General features: G+C 45.1%; 1 protein-coding gene and 1 pseudogene across 3 annotated transcripts in view; one reads left to right on the top strand and one right to left on the bottom strand.

Annotated features, from left to right (window-relative positions):
• Positions 1-21,416, bottom strand: part of TOP3A (DNA topoisomerase III alpha) — a 42,525-nt gene extending 21,109 nt beyond the window's left edge. For 2 of the 3 annotated variants that reach the window (XM_012438770.2, XM_012438768.2), the window contains exons 1-8: positions 20,797-21,416; positions 4,301-4,360; positions 3,810-3,883; positions 3,023-3,098; positions 1,902-2,010; positions 1,415-1,558; positions 1,099-1,269; positions 421-521 (exon numbers count right to left, since the gene is read on the bottom strand). In XM_012438770.2, coding sequence (XP_012294193.2) covers positions 421-521; positions 1,099-1,269; positions 1,415-1,558; positions 1,902-2,010; positions 3,023-3,098; positions 3,810-3,883; positions 4,301-4,360; positions 20,797-20,976 — 915 coding nt within the window. In that variant the 5' untranslated portion in view covers positions 20,977-21,416. Of the gene's footprint in view, positions 1-420; positions 522-1,098; positions 1,270-1,414; positions 1,559-1,901; positions 2,011-3,022; positions 3,099-3,809; positions 3,884-4,300; positions 4,361-19,915; positions 20,768-20,796 lie in introns of those variants that run through there. The other variant, XM_012438769.2, reaches the window with a different exon arrangement.
• LOC135275805 (small nucleolar RNA U3) lies at positions 7,477-7,581 on the top strand (annotated as a pseudogene).
• Positions 21,417-21,481: the final 65 nt, after the last annotated feature.

The following is a 21,481-nucleotide window of genomic DNA, read 5'->3' on the forward strand; positions in this document are numbered from 1 at the left end:
TTAACCCACTAATTTGTGACTTTCACCGCTCTAGATTTCCTCATGCAACCAATAAAGAGGGGGCTGAGCCAAATGCTGTCCACTCTCTCCTAGCTCTTTAAGTCCATGATCTGGACTGGTTTAGTTGATCCTTGCTAATTTCTGGTGACAGTATATGCCACAAGGTGGGATTTCAGCTATACATTTCTCAAAATTTCTGATTTTATCTAAAAATAATGCAGATCCTTCCCTTCTTTTATTGCTGTTTTCATGGGGTTCTAGTCTTATTGGTCCCCAAAAAGTGATCCCCCCTGAGATGCAAACTTAAAGCCAAATTCCAATGGGAGAATGAGACAGGATCGCCTCTGCCAACAGATGGGGAGTGGCTTGGGAGGTGTGCAGAATGTTTCCTAGATCATCAGGGTCTGAAGGACATCTTACCTCCATACACAACTGATAGAGAACTAGGCACGCCGTGTGGTTAAAGAGTCGATGCCTTTTCCAGTTGAATTCTACGATACCATCCTTGTGGTCATGAGTTACTGTGTTAAGGAGAGACAAACAGAAAGGCTGTGTCTCAGAGAAGCCACATGATATGACAGATAGAAGGTATATTATGGTGAAAGTCAAAGGAATATCAAATAGGGAAGAGTTTCTGGATAAGAAAGGGAACTTTAAGTGGATTGTAATGGGCCAGGGAGGATGACAGCAAGACTAAAATAAATCACATCTTTATTATTGCTATTTTTTTTTGAGACAGAGTTTCGTTCTGTCACCCACGCTGGAGTGCAATGGTGCAATCTCGGCTCACTGCAACCTCCGCCTCCCAGGTTCAAGCAAATCTCCTGCCTCAGCCTCCTTAGTAGCTGAGATTATAGGCACGTGCCACCACGCCCAGCTAATTTTATTATTTTTAATAGAGATGGGGTTTCACCACGTTGTCCAGGCTGGTTTTGAACTCCTGACCTCAAGTGATCCGCCCGCCTCAGCCTCCCAAAGTGCTGGGATTACAGGTGTGAGTCACTGAGCCTGGCCTAGCATTGCTATTAATGCTTACAGTCCCCCATCTTAATATTGGGCCCATAGGTCCCAGGCCATAACCCTTACTCCAGGCCCTACCTTTAATTCTGTGGAAGATTTCTGGTACAAAAGCCTGAATGGCTTTGAACCGCTCCACCACAAAGCCAAGTGTGGGGAACTGGCAGCTGCCATAACTGATAAGCTGCTCTGCCAGCACCTCAGGAAAAATCTTCTGAAGCCGCAGGGTCTGGAACCTAGTAAAGGCAGCTCCTGGAGAGTGAGGGAGAGTGAAGAAAGGAGACAATTATGGATGATGAGAGGCCAGGGCTGGCTGAACACATCTACACTGAGCCCATTTTTAGTCCCATAACACAACATTAACATGGTCATAAGAGGGGTCCACCCAGCTCCTCACCGATCCTCAGGTCCAGCTCCTGCCTCACATCCACAGCATCGCTCACCCTCTGATCAGGCTTGGTCAGGTTTTCACAGGCTGTCCTGACAGCATGGGGTGTAATCTCAGAGAATCGGGCTCGCAACACCTGCAGACTGGGCTTTACTGCAGAACACAAGGCGTTACCAAGGTCAAAGTCAAATCACACTGCCCTCCATCATACAGGGCTCACTTTTCTTAAACTACCTTGAAATAAAGGTAAACCAGTTCAAGTAGCTGTGAGGTGCCCAATTTACCTATTAGGTTAAATCAATGGTGTACAGTGATAAGGAGGAAATAACATCATAACCTTTAAACTGAGTATGTCGTCACAAATAGTGATGGACTCACAGACCAGGAGGGAGAGTATCTGCAGAGGAATGCATCCACGGCCCACTTGCACATACAAAGAAGAACACTCTATTTACGGAATTCTAAAGTAGAGAAAGTCAGCAGCAGCAGCACTTACCAGCCTTACATACGTGGATAATCTCAAAGCCAATGTTTTCACCTTCTCTATCACAGTCAGTCCAGATCACCAAAGCCTGGCACTGGCGAGTCTCTCGCTCCAGAGTTTTCTGAAGTTCACAGTGGAATAAGAATGGTGAGAACAGAATTGCAGAACAGTGACTTGACACCTTTATGCTAAGGGGATCTGACGGAAGGTTAACGCTGTTCTTGGAGTGTGCCAACTTGGCGAGGGAAAGAGATCAGAGAAAACCGCTCTCATTGGTGCTAATGATGACACAACTCCTCAGAACCATAAATGAACTTCTAGAATAGAGGATTTAATATAATTTCCCCAGTATGACAAAACCAAAAATTCAGCTCTAACACACACACAGACACACAGACACATACCCTTGAGAGGTTCTGATTATGACCTAAAGAAAATGAATCTCAATTGAGTTTCATCCAACGGTTTCTCAGTTCTCAATAAATTAACTATGCATGCCCTGACTGCTTCACAACTGGTAATTTACTGTCAAACAGGTATTTATACTTTGTAGCCTCTTCCATCTAACGAGGGGGGAGATGGGGGCTACACTAATAATTTACAATACTTATTCCTAGGATCATTTTTTGAAATGGGGTCTCACTTTCTCATCAGGCTGGAGTGTGGTGGTACGATCACAGCCCACTGCAGCCTTGACATCCTGCCTCCTGGGCTCATGTAATCCTCTTACGTCAGCCTTACTAGAGCTAGGACAGGCGTACATCACCATGCTTGGTTAATTTGTTTTTTTGGAGAGACAGGGTCTCACTATGTTGCCAAGGCTTGTCTCAAACTCCTGGGGTTCATGTGATCCTGGCTTGGTCCCACAAAGTGCTGGGATTACAGGTGTGAACCACCATGCCCAGCCCTTATGCCTAGGATTTAAACAACCACTATTCATAAAAAAATGCTTACTTCAGTTCCTTGGTCACTTAGTCATATTTATACAATGAGTGGAAACTAGCTTTTTAAATAATGGTAGTGAGTTTGGTGGAAAACCTTATCTCTAAATGCCAATTTATTAAAAATACAGAAATCACTCCGTTTGACTCTTTGTAGTTGTTCACTGCCATATGTCTTCCAAAAGACCTTACCTTGATGTCAACAAAATTCTCTGGGCAGTACTTTTCAATTTCTGCTTCAAAGAGGACAAGAGGGTTGCAGCTCTGCCTAGAAATGAAAACAGAGTCCCAACTCAGTACATGATGGACAGCCCTTGAACCTAATGACAGCAAACTGTTCCAATGGGCTCATGGTGGATCCCCAACAAAGAAGGTCCTGGGGAATTGAAATAAGGCTATGACCCTCTGCATGACACACTGTCCACTTCTCCATGAGTGTGAACAGGACTGAGAAGATGGCATTCTAGAGTCCTTTCACAGGTAAATGCAATCCAATGGCTGCATGAAAAAGGTCTGGTAATTTTGAGGAAACACCAAAAGTAACTGCTTAAAGATTTAATAAAAATTCACAATGGATCAGATAATCCTAGGTCATCTTAGTATTATAAATTACCAAGGCACAGTGGCTCACGCCTGTAATCCTAGCACTTTGGGAGGCCAAGGCAGGGTTTTAGACCAGCCTGGGCAACACAGTGAAACTCCATCTCTATTACAATAGAAAAAATTAGCTGAGTGTGGTGGCACACAGCTGTGGTGCCAGTTACTTGGGAAACTGAGGCACAAGACTCACTTTTGCCCAGGAGGCTGCAGTGAGACGAGATTGGGCCACTGCACTCTAGCCTGTAGCCTGGGCAACAGAGCAAGACTCTGTCCCTCCACCCCCAAAAATTACCCAGTAAGATCAACATGCCTCAAAATTCCTGTGCAATTTCACAACTTACTATAATCTGAAAGTCCTTCCCTTGAGAATTGTACTGACCATTTTCGAAACTGCATCTGGAAATCATGAGCCAGTAAATGTCCAGAAACCGAAGTCATTACCATGGTAACATTCTGAATAATGACAAAATTCAAAATTCAGTTAGTCTTTTTGCAGTTATATTTTGCCAAGTCATTCAAATGAGAGGGAGGAACTTCTATTAAAGACATTTAAAACAAACGAACAAACATAAATATAGCTCTTCAAAGCCAAAAGCTATAGGAATACAATCATCATTCTAATTCTAGTACCATGATGCCTTTTGTATCACTTAAATTTTCCTCAAACTATTGTATATTAGCTTTTTTTTTGGTAATAAAGAGCTGAGATGAGACCATATTTTATTAAAAAGAGACTTCCTCATAAATTATAAAGTGATCACCTAAAACCACTTACCTTTAAGTTAACAATTGTTATTCTTAAGACAGTGACATATTATATATGACTATGCTACTTTCTCTTGCTTATGATAGAAATATTTTAGCATCTACCTGGCCGTACAGGTGATAATCAAATTCATAGATCTTGTTGAATTTTGAAAGTCCTTCTCTCTATAAAACAAAAATAAGTAAAAAATATAAATTACATATTTAAAACAATGGATTCCTCAGCATAAAGATCAAGCAAAACTCCAGCAAGTGGGGATATTAAAACTGTGATACTCTTTCCTATAGATAAAAACTAGGCAGCTTGACAAGGTAGCTCACGCCTGTAATCTCAGCACTTTGGGAGACTGAGGTGAGGATCCTTTGAGGCTAAAAGTTCGAGACCACCCTACGCAACATAGTGAGACCCCATTTCTGCAAAAATAAAAATAAAAGAACTGGAATCCAGTCTACAAAACACTTTTTCAGCCACGATTATGGACGAACAAGACCCTCTCTGAGTAGATCCCACCTTTTCCCACCAAGGCATTAAAAGCAGTAATGCCTGTGAGTTTTATATCAACACTAAGTGGAAGACAAGAGAAGAGCTGAGTAGGAACTGGGGAAACACTGAAGAGCCAAGAAGGATGAGTACTGGAAGATTCTCTCTTAGCCGCAAAAAAAATAATTTTCATATGTGTAACACTGAATGAGGTCTTCGTTGAGACATAATGGCAATTCCCCTTTTTTTTTTTTTTTGAGACAGAGTCTCACTCTGTCGCCCAGGCTGGAGTGTAATGATGCGATCCTGGTGGACTGCAACCTCCATCTCCAGGGTTCAAGTGATTCTCCTGCCTCAGCCTCCCAAGTAGCTGGAATCACAGGTGCCTGTCACCGGGTCCAGCTAATGTTTTTTTTGAGACAGAGTCTCGCTCTGTCAACCAGGCTGGAGTGCAGTGGCACGATCTTGGCTCACTGCAACCTCCGCCTCCCGGGTTCAAGTGATTCTACTGCCTCAGCCACCTCATGAGTAGCTGGAACTACAGGCGTGCACCACCACACCTGATTAAGTTTTTACATTTTTTAGTAGAGACGGGGTTTCACCATGTTGGCCAGGATGGTCTCAATCTCCTGACCTTGTGATATGCCCGCCTCAGCCTCCCAAAGTGCTGGGATTACAGGCGTGAGCCAACATGACTGGCCCTAATTTTTGTATTTTTAGTAGAGATGTGGTTTTGCCATGTTGGCCAGGCTAGTCTCAAACTTCTGACCTCAAGTGACCCGCCTGCCTAGGCCTCCCAAAGTGCTGGGACTACAGGCATGAGCCACCACACCCAGGCGGTCATACGAAAATTTTTTTTTTTTGAGATGGAGTCTCACACTGTTGTCCAGGCTAGAGTGCAGTGGCATGATCTTGGCTCACTGCAACCTCAGCCTCCTAAGTTCAAGCAATTCTCCTGCCTCGGCCTCTCAAGTAGTTAGGATTACAGGTGTCCAGCACCGTGCTCGACTAATTTTTTTTTTTTTTTTTTTGAGACGGAGTTTCGCTCTTGTTACCCAGGCTGGAGTGCAATGGCGCGATCTCGGCTCACCGCAACCTCCGCCTCCTGGGTTCAGGCAATTCTCCTGCCTCAGCCTCCTATGTAGCTGGGATTACAGGCACGCGCCACCGTGCCCAGCTAATTTTTGTATTTTTAGTAGAGACGGGTTTCATTATGTTAGTCAGGCTGGTCCCAAGCTCTTGACCTCATGATGTGCCCACCTTGACCTCCCAAAGTGCTGGGATTACAGGCGTGAGCCACCACACTCGGCCATAATGGCAATTCTTTTTTTTTTTTTTTTTTTTGAGACGGAGTTTCGCTCTTGTTACCCAGGCTGGAGTGCAATGGCGCGATCTTGGCTCACCGCAACCTCCGCCTCCTGGGTTCAGGCAATTATCATGCCTCAGCCTCCTGAGTAGCTGGGATTACAGGCACACGCCACCATGCCCAGCTAATTTTTTGTATTAGTAGAGATGGGGTTTCACCATGTTGACCAGGATGGTCTTGATCTCTTGACCTCGTGATCCACCCGCCTAGGCCTCCCAAAGTGCTGGGATTACAGGCTTGAGCCACCGCGCCCAGCCCATAATGGCAATTCTTAAGAAAGAAATCATTTTTGTTATCTGTCAATAAGAGTTCACCTTGTTCCAACAAAAGAAAATCCCCTCTACAAATTCCATTTGCTAGTTAAGGTTTTTCAGTAATAGAGAATAGAAAAATCATCTAATCTAATGGTTTCTGAATTCTTTTTAAGAAAGCACTGTAGCCTTCTCAAATTCTGATAAAGACTCTGATAAGTAACAAGATGGAAGTACTGTGGCTGCAACAAGGCTGATTCCTGCTAATCCAACCTCTCCCAGTCCAGCCCTAAGTGACTCTTGAGAACACAGTATGTTCCCAATGGTCTAACCCTCTCCGGATACGTGTCTAATAACTTGTCTGAGACTGTAGGTCCAGGGCTCTCCCAAGACAGCCTGTTCTACTAATAGACAGTCTTGACAACTTAAAATGTTTTTCCTGGCCAGGCGCAGTGGCTCACACCTGTAATCTGAACACTTTGGGACAAGTCGAGTGGATCACTTAAGCCCAGGAGTTCAAAACCAGCCTGGGTAATATGGCAAAACCTATCTCAAAAATAAATAAATAAATAAAAAATAGCTGGGTGTGGTGGCACGTGCCTGCAATCCCAGCTACTAAGGAGGCATGAAACTGCGGAGGTTGAGGCTACAGTGAGCCATAATCGTGCCACTGCACACTAGCCTGGGTGAGAATCTGTCTCAAAAAATAAAATAAATCCCAGCACTTTGGGAGGCTGAGGCACCTGAGGTCAGAAGTTTAGGAGCAGCCTGGCCAACATGGTGAAACCCTGCCTCTACTAAAAATACAAAAATTAGCCAGGAATGGTTGTGGGCGTCTGTAATGCCAGCTACTCAGGAGGCTGAGGCATGAGAACTGCTTGAACCTGGGAGGTGGAGGCTGCAGTGTGCCAAGATTGTGCCACTGCACTCCAGCCTGGGCTATAGAGCAAGACTCAGTCTCAAAAAAATAATAATAATAAAAAATAAAATAAAATAAGTCACTGAAAAATCCTCTGATGTAAAATGGATTCTTCCTGGGGGTAAATGGGTATTTCATCTGCCATTTGGGTTTCTCATGTCTAATAAGGGCTTTGCCTGAAACGGCCGGCCACCTCCGTCCCTCCCATTCCCTGTCCCTGCGCTGGGCCCCATGGGGGAGACAAAAAAAAATTAAAAATAAATAAAGACCATACTTTCAGGGATCATTTCTATAGTTTGTTACTAGATAAATTTCTCTGAACGTGTACAGCACAGAATGGGAAAAAATTTTTGCAATCTACCCATCTGACAAAGGGCTAATATCCAGAATCTACAAAGAACTAAAACAGATTTACAAGAAAAAAACAAACAAGCCCATTCAAAACTGGACAAAGGATATGAACAGACACTTTACAAAAGAACACATATATGAGTCCAACAAACATGAAAAAATGCTCATCATCACGGGTCATTAGAGAGATGCAAATCAAAACTAAATTGAGATACCATCTCATGCCAGTTAGAATGGCGATCATTAAAAAATCTGGAGACAACAGATGCTGGAGAGGATGTAGAGAAATAGGAGCACTTTAACACTATTGGTGGGAGTGTAAATTAGTTCAACCATTGTGGAAGACAGTGTGGCGATTCCTCAAGGACCTAGAAACAGAAATTCCATTTGACCCAGCAATCCCATTACTGGGTATATATCCAAAGGATTATAAATCATTCTATTATAAGGACACATGCACAAGAATGTTCACTGCAGCACTGTTTACAATAGCAAAGACTTGGAATCAACCCAAATGTCCATCGATGATAGACTAGACAGGGAAAATGTGGCACATATACACCATGGAATACTATGCAGCCATAAAAAATGATGAGTTTGTGTCCTTTGTAGGGACATGGGCGAATCGGAAACCATCATTCTCAGCAAACTGACACAAGAATAGAAAATCAAACACCGTATGTTCTCACTCATAGGTGGGTGTTGAACAAAAGAACACATGGACACAGGGAGGGGAGCATCACACACTAGGGTCTGTGGAGGGGGAACAAGGGGAGGGACAGCAGGGGGTGGGGAGTTAGGGAGGGATAACATGGGGAGAAATGTCAGATATAGGTAATGGGGACGAAGACAGCAAACCACATTGCCATGTATATACCTATGCAACAATCTTGCATGTTCTTCACATGTACCCCAAAACCTAAAATGCAATAAATATATATATAAAATACATACATACATACATATATACATATATAAGGCTGGGTGCAGCAGCTCACACCTGTAATCCCAGCACTTTGGGAGACCGAGATTGGTGGATCACGAGGTCCAGTGATCTAGACTATCCTGGCTAACACAGTGAAACCCACCTCTACTACAAATGCAAAAAATTAGCCAGGTGTGGTGGCACATCGCAGCTACTTGGGACGCTGAGGCAGGAGAATCACTTGAATCCAGGAGGCAGAGGCTGCAGTGAGCCAAGATCGCTCCACTGCACTCCTGGGCGACAGAGTGAGACATTGTATCAAAAAAATAAATAGGCCGGGCGCAGTGGCTCACACCTGTAATCCCAGCACTTTGGGAGGCCAAGATGGGCAGATCATGAGGTCAGGAGTTCAAGACCAGTCTGGCCAACAGAGAAACCACGTCTCTGCTAAAAATACAAAAATTAGCCAGGCATGATGGTGTATGTCTGAAATCCCAGCTATTCAGGAGTCTGAGGCAGGAGAATCGCTTGAACCCAGGAGGCGGAGGTTGCAGTGAGCCAAGATTAAGCCACTGCACTCCACAGCCTGGGCAACGGAGTGAGACTTTGTCTCAAAAACAACAACAACAACAACAACAACCACCACCACCACCACAACCATAAATAAATAAATAAAATAAAATGTTCATCCTGATATTTCTTTCTTTCTTTTTCTTTCTTTTTTGAGACAGAGTTTTGCTCTTGTGGCCCAGGCTAAAGTGCAGTGGTGTGATCCTGGCTCACTACAACCTCTGCCCACTGGGTTCAAGGGATTCTCCTGCCTTAGCCTCCCAAGTAGCTGGGATTACAGATGTCCCTCATCACGCCTGGCTATTCTTTATTTTTTTGGTAGAGACGGGGTTTCACCATGTTGGCCAGGCTGGTTTCAAACTCCTGACCTTAAGAAATCCACCCGCCTCAGCCTCTCAAAGTACTAGTAGTATAGTCATGAGCCACGCACAGCACCCGGCCGCCTGGCTGACTTTTATATTTTTTTCTAGAGAAGGGGTCTCACTATGTTGCCCAGGCTGGTCTCAAATTCGTGGGCTTAAGTGATCCTCCTGCTTTAGCCTCCGAAAATTCTGGGACTACAGGAATAAGCCACTGTGCCCAGCCTCTCTATATATTAGATCTCTAATAATTTATCATAAGGAAGTATAATTTACCATTCCATTACTAGATACATGTTATTTCCAATGTTTCACTGTCACAAAGTGGAAGGACCATCACTTGAGTCTGATTTGTGTGCGTCTCTAAGTCCTAACTCCTCTATCAGAACTTAAGTTCCTTAAAGGCAGGGCATGGTGGCTCACGCCTGTAATCCCAACACTTTGGAAGGCCCAGGCAGGTGGATCATCTGAGGTCAGGAGTTCAAGACCAGCCTGGCCAACATGGTGAAACCCTGTCTCAACTAAAAATGCAAAAAAATTAGCTGGGCATGGTGGCGGGTGCCTGTAATCCCAGCTACTTGGGAGGCTGAAGCAGGAGAATCACTTGAACCCAGGATGCAGAGGTTGCAGTGAGTTGAGATTGCGCCACTGCACTCCAGCCTGGGCGACAAGAACAAAACTCCATAAAAAAAAAAAAAAAAGAGGCAGGATTGTGTTATTCAATGCATATTTACCATGTGATTTCTATAGAGTAGACTGTTCCAGGGATAAATAAATAAATGATAAATAAATGCCTGGGGTGGTTTGCTTGAGACTAGGAGTTCCAGACCAATCTGTACAAGGGTGAAACCCTGTTTCTACCCAAAAAAAAAAAAAAGCCTGGTGTGGTGACATGCGCCTGTAGTCGCAGCTACTCAGGAGGCTGAGATAGGAGGACAGCTTGAGCCCTGGGAGATGGAGGTTACAGTGAGCTGAAATCATGCCACTGCACTCCAGCCTGTGTGATAGAGCAAGACCTTGTCTCAAAAATAAAACAGGCTGGGAGTGGTGGTTCACGCCTGTAATCCCAGCACTTTGGAAGGCCAAAGCAGAAGGATCACCTGAGGTCAGGAGATTGAGACCAGCCTGACCAACTTGGTGAAACCCCATCTTTACTAAAAATACAAAAATTAGCTGAGTATGGTGGCATGTGCTTGTAACTCCAGCTACTCAGGAAGTTGAGGCACGAGAATGGCTTGAGTCCGAGAGACAGAGGCTGCAGTAAGCTGAGATTGTGTTGTGTCACTGCACTCCAGCCTGGGTGAAAAAGTAAAACTCTATCTCCAAAAAACCCACAGTATTCCAGGAATAAGAACCCAAATTGCAAAACCATAATGAGCTTTTACCTTTTAAACTCTGATTGCTTCTATCATTGCCTTCCTCTCCAATCCCTCTGCTCCTACTCAAACCTACTTAGAGTTTAAGGTCCTGACCTCTCACATGGAGAGCTACATCTCTAGCCTTTCACTCTTCAAATCCTCTACTGCCAGACTGACTTTATGAAATACAAATATGAGCCAGGTGTGGCTCACACCTGTAATCCCAGGATTACAAGGAGGCTGAGGCAGGCTAATCAGTTGAGGTCAGGGGTTTGAGACCAGCCTGGTCAACATGGTGAAACCCCATCTCTACTAAAAATACAAAAAATTAGCCAGGCATGGTGGTGCATGCCTGTAATCCCAGCTACTCAGGAGGCTGAGCCAGGAGAATTGCTTGAACCTGGGAGGCAGAGGTTGCAGTGAGCCAAGATCGTGCCATTGCGCTTCAGCCTGGGTGACAGGGCAAGACTCCATATCAAAAAAAAACAAAAACAAAAGCCACACACACACACACACACACACACACGCACACACACACACAAATGACCCCATTATGCCCTAACTTAAAAAACCTACGTAGCTCATCTCAATTGATGCAGAAAAAGCATTTGACTAAAATTAAAAACCCTTCATGATAAAAACACAACAAACTAGGAATAAAAAGGAACTTCTTTGATGTGATAAATGACATTTACTAAAAACCCATACCTAACATCATACTTGAGGGTGAAAGACTGAAAGCTTTTTCTTTAAGATCAGAAACAACCCAGGAATACCTGTTTTTGCCCTTGCTATTCAACACTGTAGCAGAAGTTCTGGCCAGAACAATTAGTCAAGAAAAAGAAATAAAAAACGTTCAAGTTGGAAAGAAAGAAGTAAAACAGATAGTTGGATATTTTTTCTTTTTTTTTTTTGAGGTCTCGCTCTGTCACCCATGCTGGAGTGAAGTGGCACAATCTCCGCCTCCCAGGTTCAGGTGATTCTCCTGCCTCAGCCTTCTGAGTAGTAAGGAATACAGACATGTGCCACCATACCCAGCTAATTTTTGTATTTTCAGTAGAGAAGGGGTTTCACCATGTTGGCCAAGCGATCTCAAACTCCTAACCTAAAGTGATCCTGCCTACCTCCACCTCCCAAAGTGCTGGGATTACAGGCATGAGCCACCATATTTGGCCAGTTTTTTTGTTTTTTTGTTTTTTTTTTTGAGACAAAGCCTTGCTCTGTTACCCAGGCTGGAGTGCAGTGGTGCAGTCTCGGCTCACTGCAACCTCCACCTCCTGGGTCTCAGTCTCTGGAGCAGCTAGGATTACAGGCATAAGCCATCATGTCTGGCTAATTTTTGTATTTTAGTAGAGACAGGGCTTCACTATGTTGGCCAGGCTGGTCTCGAACTCCTGTCCTCAAGTGATCCACCCATCTTGGCCTCCCAAGGTACTGAGATTAAAAGCATGAACCACAGCACCTGGCCAGAAACATAATCTTATAAAAAACTGTTAGTGTTAATAAACAATTTTTTTTTGCCTAGCAAAGCAAAAAATCAGTAATATTTCTACATACTAGCAGTGAACAATCTGAAAAGGAAATTAAATTACAATAACACCCAAAAGAATAAAATACTTAGAAATACATTTTACCAAGTTTGTAAGACTTGTACACTGAAAACTATGACACGCTGCCGAAAGAAATTACAGAACTAATTAAATGGAAAGACAACCCATGTTCATGAATTAGAAGACTTAATATTGTTGGCTGGGTGCAGCAGCTCACACTTGTAATCCCAGCACTTTGGAAGGCTGAGGTGGTTGGATCACCTGAGGTCAGGAGTTCAAGACCATCCTGGCCAACATGGTGAAACCCTGTCTTTACTAAAAATACAAAAATTAGTCAGATGTGGTGGCAGATGCCTGTAGTCCCAACTACTAAGGAGGCCGAGGCAGGACAATCGCTTGAATCCAGGAAGCAGAGGTTGCAGTGAGCCAAGACTGTGCCACTGCACTCCAGCCTGGGCAACAGAGTGAGACTCTATCTCAAAAAATAAAGAAGTTTTGTTGTTATTCTGGGCCCACTGCCTATATGGTAGCCCAACTTCACAAGGAGCAGTATCTATCATTTAAAAAAAAAAAAAGAGTTAATATTCCTAAAATGGCAATACTACCCCCAAACAATCTGCAGGTTCAATGCGATCCTTATCAAAATCTCAAAGGCCTTTTTTGCAAAAACAGAAAAGCTGATCCTAAAATTCACATGAGACTGAAAGGAGCACCAAATGGCCAAAATGATTTCTAAAAAGAACAAAGTTGAGGCCAGGAGAAGTGGCTCATGCCTATAATCCCAGTATTTTGGGAGGTTGAGGTGAGCAGATCACTTGAGCCTAGGAATTTGAGACCAGCCTAGGCAACATGATGAAACCCCATCTCTACAAAACATGTAAGAATTAGCTGGGCATGGTGGCACACGTCTTTGGTTCCAGCTACTTGGAAGACTGAGGTGGAAGGTCAAGGCTGAGTGAGCCATGATCACACCACTGCATCCAGCCTGGGTGACAGAGTGAGACCATAACAACAACAGCAGAACAAAACTGGAAGACTCCCACATCCCAATTTCAAATCTTACTGTAGCTCTACAGTAATCAAAACAACGTGGTATTGGCATAAGAACAGACATATAGATGACAGAATAAAACTGACTCTAAAAATAAATCCAAACATCTATGGTCCATTGATATTTTTTTTTTCTTTGAGAGAGGGTCTTGCTCTGTTGCCCAGGCTGGAGTGCAGTGGCTATTCATAGGTACAACCACAGAGTACTACAGCCTTGAACTCCTGGGCTCAAGCAATCCTCTTGCCTCAGCTTCCCAAGTGGCTGAAACTACAGGCATGTGCCACTGTGCCCAGCTATGGTCAACTGATTTTTGATGAAGGTGCCAGGTCCACCCAATGGGCATCCAAAGGATAGTCTCTTCAACAAATGGTGCTGGGACAACTGGATATCCACATGTAAAATAATGAAGCTGGACCCTTTCACCAAATAGAAAAATTAACTCAATGTATCAAAGCCCTGCATGTAGGAGCTAAAACTAAAACTCTTAGATAAAAACATATAGGAAAATCTTTCTGACCTTGAATTTGGCAATGATTTCTTGGTTATGATACCAAAAGTATAACCAACATTGCTCCAAAGAAAGTAAGAAATAGCCAACAAGCATATGAAAAGATACTCAATGTTATTAATCATTAGAAAAACGCAAATCAAAACCATGATGAGATACCACTCCACACCCATTAGGATGATAATTAAATAGAATTAAAAAAAAAAAGTAAAATAACAAGTGTTGTTGAGGATATGAAGAAATTAGACATCATCAGTGGAAATGCAAAATGCTTTGGCCACTCTGGAAAAGTTTGGTGGTTCCCCAAAAAGTTAAACATACAGTTATCATTGTTACACCAATTCTCCGAGAAATTTACCCAAAAGAATTCAAAACACATTCAAACACACTTTGGAAGGCTGAGGCAGGTGGATCACTTGAGGTCAGGTGTTCAAGACCGGCCTAACATAATGAAACCCAGTCTCTATTAAACATACAATTAGCTGGGCGTGGTGGTGCTTGCCTGCGATTACAGCTACTTGGGAGGCTGAGGCAGGAGAATCGCTTGAGCCCAGGAAGTGGACATTGCACTGAGTAGAGATTGCGCCACTGCATTCTAGCCTGGGTGACAGAGCCAGACTCCATCAAAAAACAAAAACAAAAACAGAACAAAAAAACCCCACAATAACAAAAAAACCCACATTCAAACAAAAACTTGTACATGAATGTCTATAGAAGTTCTATTCACAATAGCCAAAACATGAAAACAACCCAAATGTCTATATCAACTAATGGATAGTAAAATGAAATGTGATCTATTCATACGATAGAATATTATTCAGCCATAAAAAAGAAAATGAAGAGGCTGAGTACAGTGGCTCAAGACTGTAATCTCAGAACTTTGGGAAGCTGAAGTGGGCAGATCACGAGGTCAGGAGTTCGAGACCAGCCTGGCCAACATGGTGAAACCCCATCTCTACAAAAAATTCACCGGGCGTGGTGGTGGGTGCCTGTAATCCCAGCTACCCAGGAGACTGAGGCAGGAGAATTGCCTGAATCTGGGAGGCAGAGGTTGCAGTGAGCCAAGATCATGCCACTGCACTCCAGCCCAGGTGACAGTGAGAGACTCCATCTTAAAAAGAAAAAGGAATGAAAAATTAATATTAATACATGCTACAACATGGACTTCAAGATTATGTTAAGTGAAAGAAACCTGACACAAAAGATCATGTATAATATGGGTTCACTTATAGGAAATGCCCAGAACAGGCAGATTCATGGCTGTGAAGGGCTGAGGAGAGGGTAGGGGAGTGTCTGCTTAACTGATATGAGGTTTCCTCTTGGGGTGCTAAAAAACCTTCTGGAACTAGATAATGATGATGGTGGCACATTTCATGTACTAAATTCCAATGAATTGTATGCTTCAAAATGATTAAAATGGTCAATTTTCTGTGTATTTTACCACTCAACCTACATGGCTCTCTAAGACCCTTATGATCTGTACTCAATCGCTGCTCCTGCTTAATTAACTCATCAGTGCCTCCTCCCACCACATGACACCTCTAACTTCTCACTGTTTTTGAACATGCCAAGCTATTTCAAGCCACTAGGTTGTTCTTTAGTTTCTACTGGCTGGTAAAACTTTTTAGGCTCAGGCCGGGCGCAGTGGCTCACGCCTGTAATCCTAGCACTTTGGCAGGCTGAGGTGGGCGGATCACCTGAGGTCAGGAGGTCGAGACAAGCCTGATCAACATGAAGAAACCCCGTCTCTACTAAAAATAAAAAATAAAAAATTAGCTGGGCATGGTGGCACATGCCTGTAATCCCAGGTAATCAGGAGGCTGAGGCAGGAGAATCACTTGAAACCGGGAGGTGGAGGTTGTGGTGGATCGAGATCACACCATTGCACTCCAGCCTGGGCAACAAGACTGAAACTTCATCTCAAAAACAAAAAACAAAAAACAAACCCCCAAAACCCAAAACCAAAAAACTTTCAGGCTCAGCTCAAACATGTATTCAACAAGTATTAATTTTTTTTGAGATGGAGTCTCACTCTGTTGCCCAGGCTGAAGTGCAGTGGTACAATCTCAGCTCAATGCAATCTCCACCTCCCCGGTTCAAGTGATTCTCCTGCCTCAGCCTCCCGATTACCTGGGATTAGGGGTGCCTGCCATCACATTCAGCTAATTTTTTTTTTTTTTTTTTTTTTTTGAGACGGAGTTTCGCTCTCGTTACCCAGGCTGGAGTGCAATGGCGCGATCTCGGCTCACCGCAACCTCCGCCTCCTGGGTTCAGGCAATTCTCCTGCCTCAGCTTCCTGAGTAGCTGGGATTACAGGCACGCGCCACCATGCCCAGCTAATTTTTTTGTATTAGTAGAGACGGGGTTTCACAATGTTGACCAGGATGGTCTCGATCTCTTGACCTCGTGATCCACCCGCCTCGGCCTCCCAAAGTGCTGGGATTACAGGCTTGAGCCACCGCGCCCGGCCGCTAATTTTTTATTTTTAGTAGAGATGGGGTTTCGTCATGTTGGCCAGTCTGGTCTCGAACTCCTTACCTCAGGTGATCTGTGCGACTGGGCCTCCCAAAGTGCTGGGATTACAGGCATGAACCGCTGTGCCCAGCCCAACAAGTATTAATATTTATTCAAAGTTTCGGTTGGGCACAGCAGCTCACGTCTGTAATCCCAACACTCTGGGAGGCCAAGGCAGGTGGATCACGAGGTCAGGAGTTTGAGACCAGCCTGGCCAAGATGGTGAAACCCCGTCTCTACTAAATATATGAAAATCAGCTGGGCGCAGTGGTGGGCACCTATAATCCCAGCTACTTGGGAGGCTGTGGCAGGAGAATCACTTGAATCTGGGAGGCAGAGGTTGCAGTGAGCCAAGACTGCACCACTGTACTCTAGCCTGGGTGACAGAGCAAGACTCTGCCTCAAAAAAAAAAATTAAAAAGTTTCCTGGCCGTGCATGGTGGCTCAACCTATAATCCCAGCACTTTGGGAGGCTGAGGTGGGCAGATCACGATGTCAGGAGTTGGACGCCAGCCTGGCGAACATGGTGAAACCTTATATCTACTAAAGATACAAAAAATTAGCCAGGCGTGGTGGCGTGTGCCTATAATCCCAGCTACTTGGGAGGCTGAGGCAGGAGAATCTCTTGAACCTGGGAGGCAGAGGCTGCGGCGAGCAGAGACTGCGCCATTGCACTTCAGTCTAAAAAGAAAAAAAAAAGAAAGTTTCCTGCATTCCAGACACCATATTAGGCATTAGGACATAGCAATTAACAAAACATAATCATTGCCCTTTGGAGTGTAGGGTCCAAGGAGAGGCAGTGACAGAAATCAAATAAATGATTGTACATCACATTATTTAACTGTAACTAGTAGGTGCCTTTCAAGTAGAATAGAGTACTATGACAGCATATCAGAAAGGGTCTCTGACCTAGTGTGAAGGAAGAGGTAGTGAGGGAAGGATTCCTTGAAGATGAGACATTTAAGCAGCCTCTCTCCTCTAGCTGCCCAAGATGCTGAAAGGAAAGAAGGCCAAGGGGAAGAAGGTGGCCCTGGCCCGTTGTCACGAAGCAGCAGTAGGTCAATAAGGTGGTAAATCCTATTTGAGAAAAGCCCTAAGAATTCTGGCATTGGATATCCAGCCTAAAAGGGACCTCACCTACTTTGTCAAATGGTCCCGCTATAACTGGCTGCAGCGACAGAGCTGCTGTCCCGTAGAAGCAGGTGATGTGCCACCTGGGATTGACGAGTTCACCCAGGCCTCAGACTACCAAACTTAAGCTACTCAACTGTTTAAGCTGGTCCACAGTACAGACCAGCTATTCAATGGCTTCAGCTGGCCCTCAATACAGGTAAGAGACAAAACAAGGGAAGAGGAAGAAACTGTTGGCCCAGGCTGAGAAGAAAGCTGCTGGCAAAGGGGATGTCCTCACTAAGAGACCACCTACACTTTGAGCAGGGTTTGACACTGTCATCAACTTGGTAGAGAACATGAAGGGTCAGCTGGTGGTGGATCCTATTGAGCTGGTTGTCTTCCTGCCTGTCCTGTGTCCTAAGATGGGGATTCTTTACTGCACTGTCAAGACCTGGGCATCTAGTTCCACAGGAGGACCGGCACCACTGTCACCCTCAGGCAGGTTAACTTTCTGGAAGACAAAGGAGAACTGGCTAAGCCGGTAAAAACTATCAGGACCAATCACAACAACATATGAGATCTGCTGTCACTGGGGAGGCAATGCCCTGGGTCCAAAATCTGTACCTTACATTGCCAATCTAGAAAAGGCAAAGCCTAAAGAATTTGCCACTAAACTGGGTGAAGTACACAGTATTGCATTTTCTCTACATAAAAACAAAAATTCTCCTTCCAAGAAAAGTCTTTTCTTTTGGCTGGAACAGCCATCTTACAGTAATTTGCCAAAATGACGAACTCAAAGGAAAAGAAGACAAGGTATCTCATATATGTTTTCCTGGCCTTATAGAAAACATGGAGTTCGAGCTGGGCACAGTGGCTCATGCCTGTAATCCTAGCACTTTGGGAAGGCTGAGGCAGGTGGATCGCCTGAGGTCAGGAGTTTGAGACCAGCCTGGACAACACAGTGAAACCCTGTCTTTACTAAAAATATAAAACATTAGCTGGGCGTGGTGGCGGGCCCCTGTAATGCCAGCTACTAGGGCAGCTGAGGCAGAATTGCTTGAACTCAGGAGGTGGAGATCGCAGTGAGCCAAGATTGTGCCATTGCTCTCCAGCCTAGGCAACAAGAGGAAAACTCCATCTGAAAAAATAAAAAATGAAGTTCCTCTGGCCACACACACCAGAATCTACAGTGAAGGTGATATTGAGGACTTCATGAGAATGGATACTGTTCAAAAAGGAATGCCCCACAAATGTTACATGGCAGAACAACAAAAGTCTATGTTACTCAGCATGCTGTTGGCACTGCTGTTAACAAACAAGGGACAGATTCTTGCCCAGAGAATTAATGTTCCTATTGAACATATTAAGCACTCTAAGAGCCAAGATCCTTCTTGAAATGTGTGAAGGAAAATGATCAAAAAAGAAGCAAGTCATGGACTAGTGTGATATCTTCCAGGAAGAAAGAGAAAACAGAAAAAAAAAAAAGGAGTAAGTCAAAGAGAAATGGCTCAACCGAAGTGCCAGCCTGTTCCATTGAGGGAAGCATAATTTGTGAGAACCAATGGAAAGGAGGCTGAGCCACTGGAATCTATTCCCTATGGATTCATGGCATGATAGGTTAAAAATAAATAAATAAACAAACAAATAAATAAATACAAGACCTCTGGATTAAAAAAAAAAAAAAAAAGGCCAGGAGCAGTGGCTCGAACCTGTAATCCCAACACTTTAGGAGGTCGCGGTGGGCAGATCATGAGGTCAAGAGATCAAGACCATCCTGGCTAACATGGTGAAAGTCCCTCTCTCCCAAAAATACAAAAAATTAGCTGGGCTAGTGGCGGGCGCCTGCAGTCCCAGCTACCTGGGAGGCTAAGGCAGGACAATCACTTGCACCTGGGAGGCGGAAGTTGCAGTGAGCCGAGATCGTGCCATTGTACTCCAGCCTAGCAACAGAGCAAGACTGTCTCAAAAAAAAAAAAAAAGAGAGCGAGAGAATGAATTCGGCAAGCCGGCTCATGCTTGCATTCCTATCACTTTGGGAGGCCAAGGTGGGTAGATCATGAGGTCAAGAGACGGAGACCAGCCTCGCCAACATGATGAAACCCCATCTCTACTAAAAATACAAAAATCTAGGTGGGCATGGCGGTGTGGACCTGTAGTCCCAGCTACTTAGTTGGGAGGCTGAGGCAGGAGAATTCCTTGAACCCAGGAGGCGGAGGTTGCAGTGAGCCGAGACCGCGCCACTGCACTTCACCTTGTTGATAGAGCAAGACTCTGTCTCAAAAAAAAAAAAAAAAAAAAAGAGAGAGATCGAGAATGAATTCAGCAGAGCCTTTAAGGATAAGAAGTTAATTAGGTGTAGAAGGACTATTTTTCAAGAGGCCCAGAGCCCTAGAAGTAGACAAACCTTGGGGCTGGTCAGCAGGACTTCTAGTACCGGAAAGAGGCAAAGCTCTCAGTCAGCATTCACACAACCCTGGCTCCACTCCCACTATCCTTGAACTGGAAACAAGTCTTAAGACCCTAGGAAATGTAAAGAAGAACGAGCACGGAACTTCCACCCACGCGCTTAGAAAAGTTCTCCAGAAAACCATTTCGGGGTCTACTTTTGTCATCTGAGATATTTTCCTGGACAGCTCTTTATGTCTCCGTGTCACCTCCTTTATGAAACTTTTTCTTATCCTCCTTTGTGTTTGTGCCTCCCGTGTGGGCAGAACACATTCTTATCACTTACTCAGAATCAGTGCATTCGGGTAGGAACGGGGCTGACTTCATCTCTAATCCCCAAACCTTAGCGTGTTGCTGTCAGTATGCACTGCGAGGTTGGAAAGTCGCAAGGGCTGTAGGATGCAGCGGATGTGGCACAGGATGGGGAGGGCTAGGTTGGCTGGGGAACGATCGGGCAGGGCTTGAACGCCAAGTTAAGGGAATCTGGTCAGTAGTTCCCAACGGAATTTCTGAATCTCGAGGGAAGAATATTAAAATACAGACTTCCCCAGCCTCACCCAAAATCCAAAGGGTAACCAGTGCCCGCCGCGGTTCTGAGAATCAGATAAGTTTGGGAACCCAATGTGGGCAAAGAAAACAAAAGTTTCCCAAGCAAATGAGTGAAATACCTCAACTACGTTTTAAAATGCACTCCAGTCCCAGAGCAGACAGGAGGCCACTGCGGTAAGGCCTGAGAAATGGGAGATAATCGCCTTCATCTAGATTCCCGGCGCCCACCACGCTGTCCCGCTCCGTGGGCCTCCATTAAGGCACGCAGCTGACCGGAATGCGCTTTCTTACCCGCCTCATGCGACCGTTGGACAGCAGGTCGGCAATCCCCTTGGCCGCGTCGTTTTTCTCGGCCACACAGAGGACTTTCCGCACCCCTCGGAGGGCCACCTCCATGGCGGCGCGGGAAAAGGCACGGCCTCCGGGCCGTCTCAGACACCAGAGCGCGTAGCGAGCGACAGGAAAGATCATCCTTAGGCCTCGCGCCCGCAGCCGCTTCCCGGGTGCCGGCGCATCCTGGGGAACCCAGAGGCGAGGCCGACCTGGCACCCACAGTAAAGAAACTAGAGCCTCCTTTCGGTCACGTCCCACCAGCCTACTGGCCTTTGGAGCTTCAGTCACTGAGCCTTTTCCGTGCCGCCGCTGCCTCAGCACCGAACCCAGCACCTTGGCTGGAGCTTCCGCCCGCCTTCTCCAGCCACTTCCTCCAGGCGCGCGCCTCACAACGACCTGGAACTACAACTCCTAGACTGGCCCGCGCTCCTGGCCCCTAGTCCAAGCACGTTTCTCCCTAGTACCCCACGACGTCACTCCGCCCCGCTTTCCCCTCCTTCCAGGCAGTTGTTGGTTAACCCGACTCTTTCTTGGGAGGAGCCGCCGGACACGCCCATCTAAGGCCTTCTCTTTCTCACGACTTTCCCCCCCCCCCCTCTTGCCCGGAAGTATGCGAGGACGCTTCCGGGTCACGCGGCGCCGA

Source organism: Aotus nancymaae, unplaced genomic scaffold (assembly GCF_030222135.1).
Source record: "Aotus nancymaae isolate 86718 unplaced genomic scaffold, 86718_ANA_hifiasm-v0.15.2.pri h1tg000018l, whole genome shotgun sequence".
NCBI lineage: Eukaryota > Metazoa > Chordata > Mammalia > Primates > Aotidae > Aotus > Aotus nancymaae.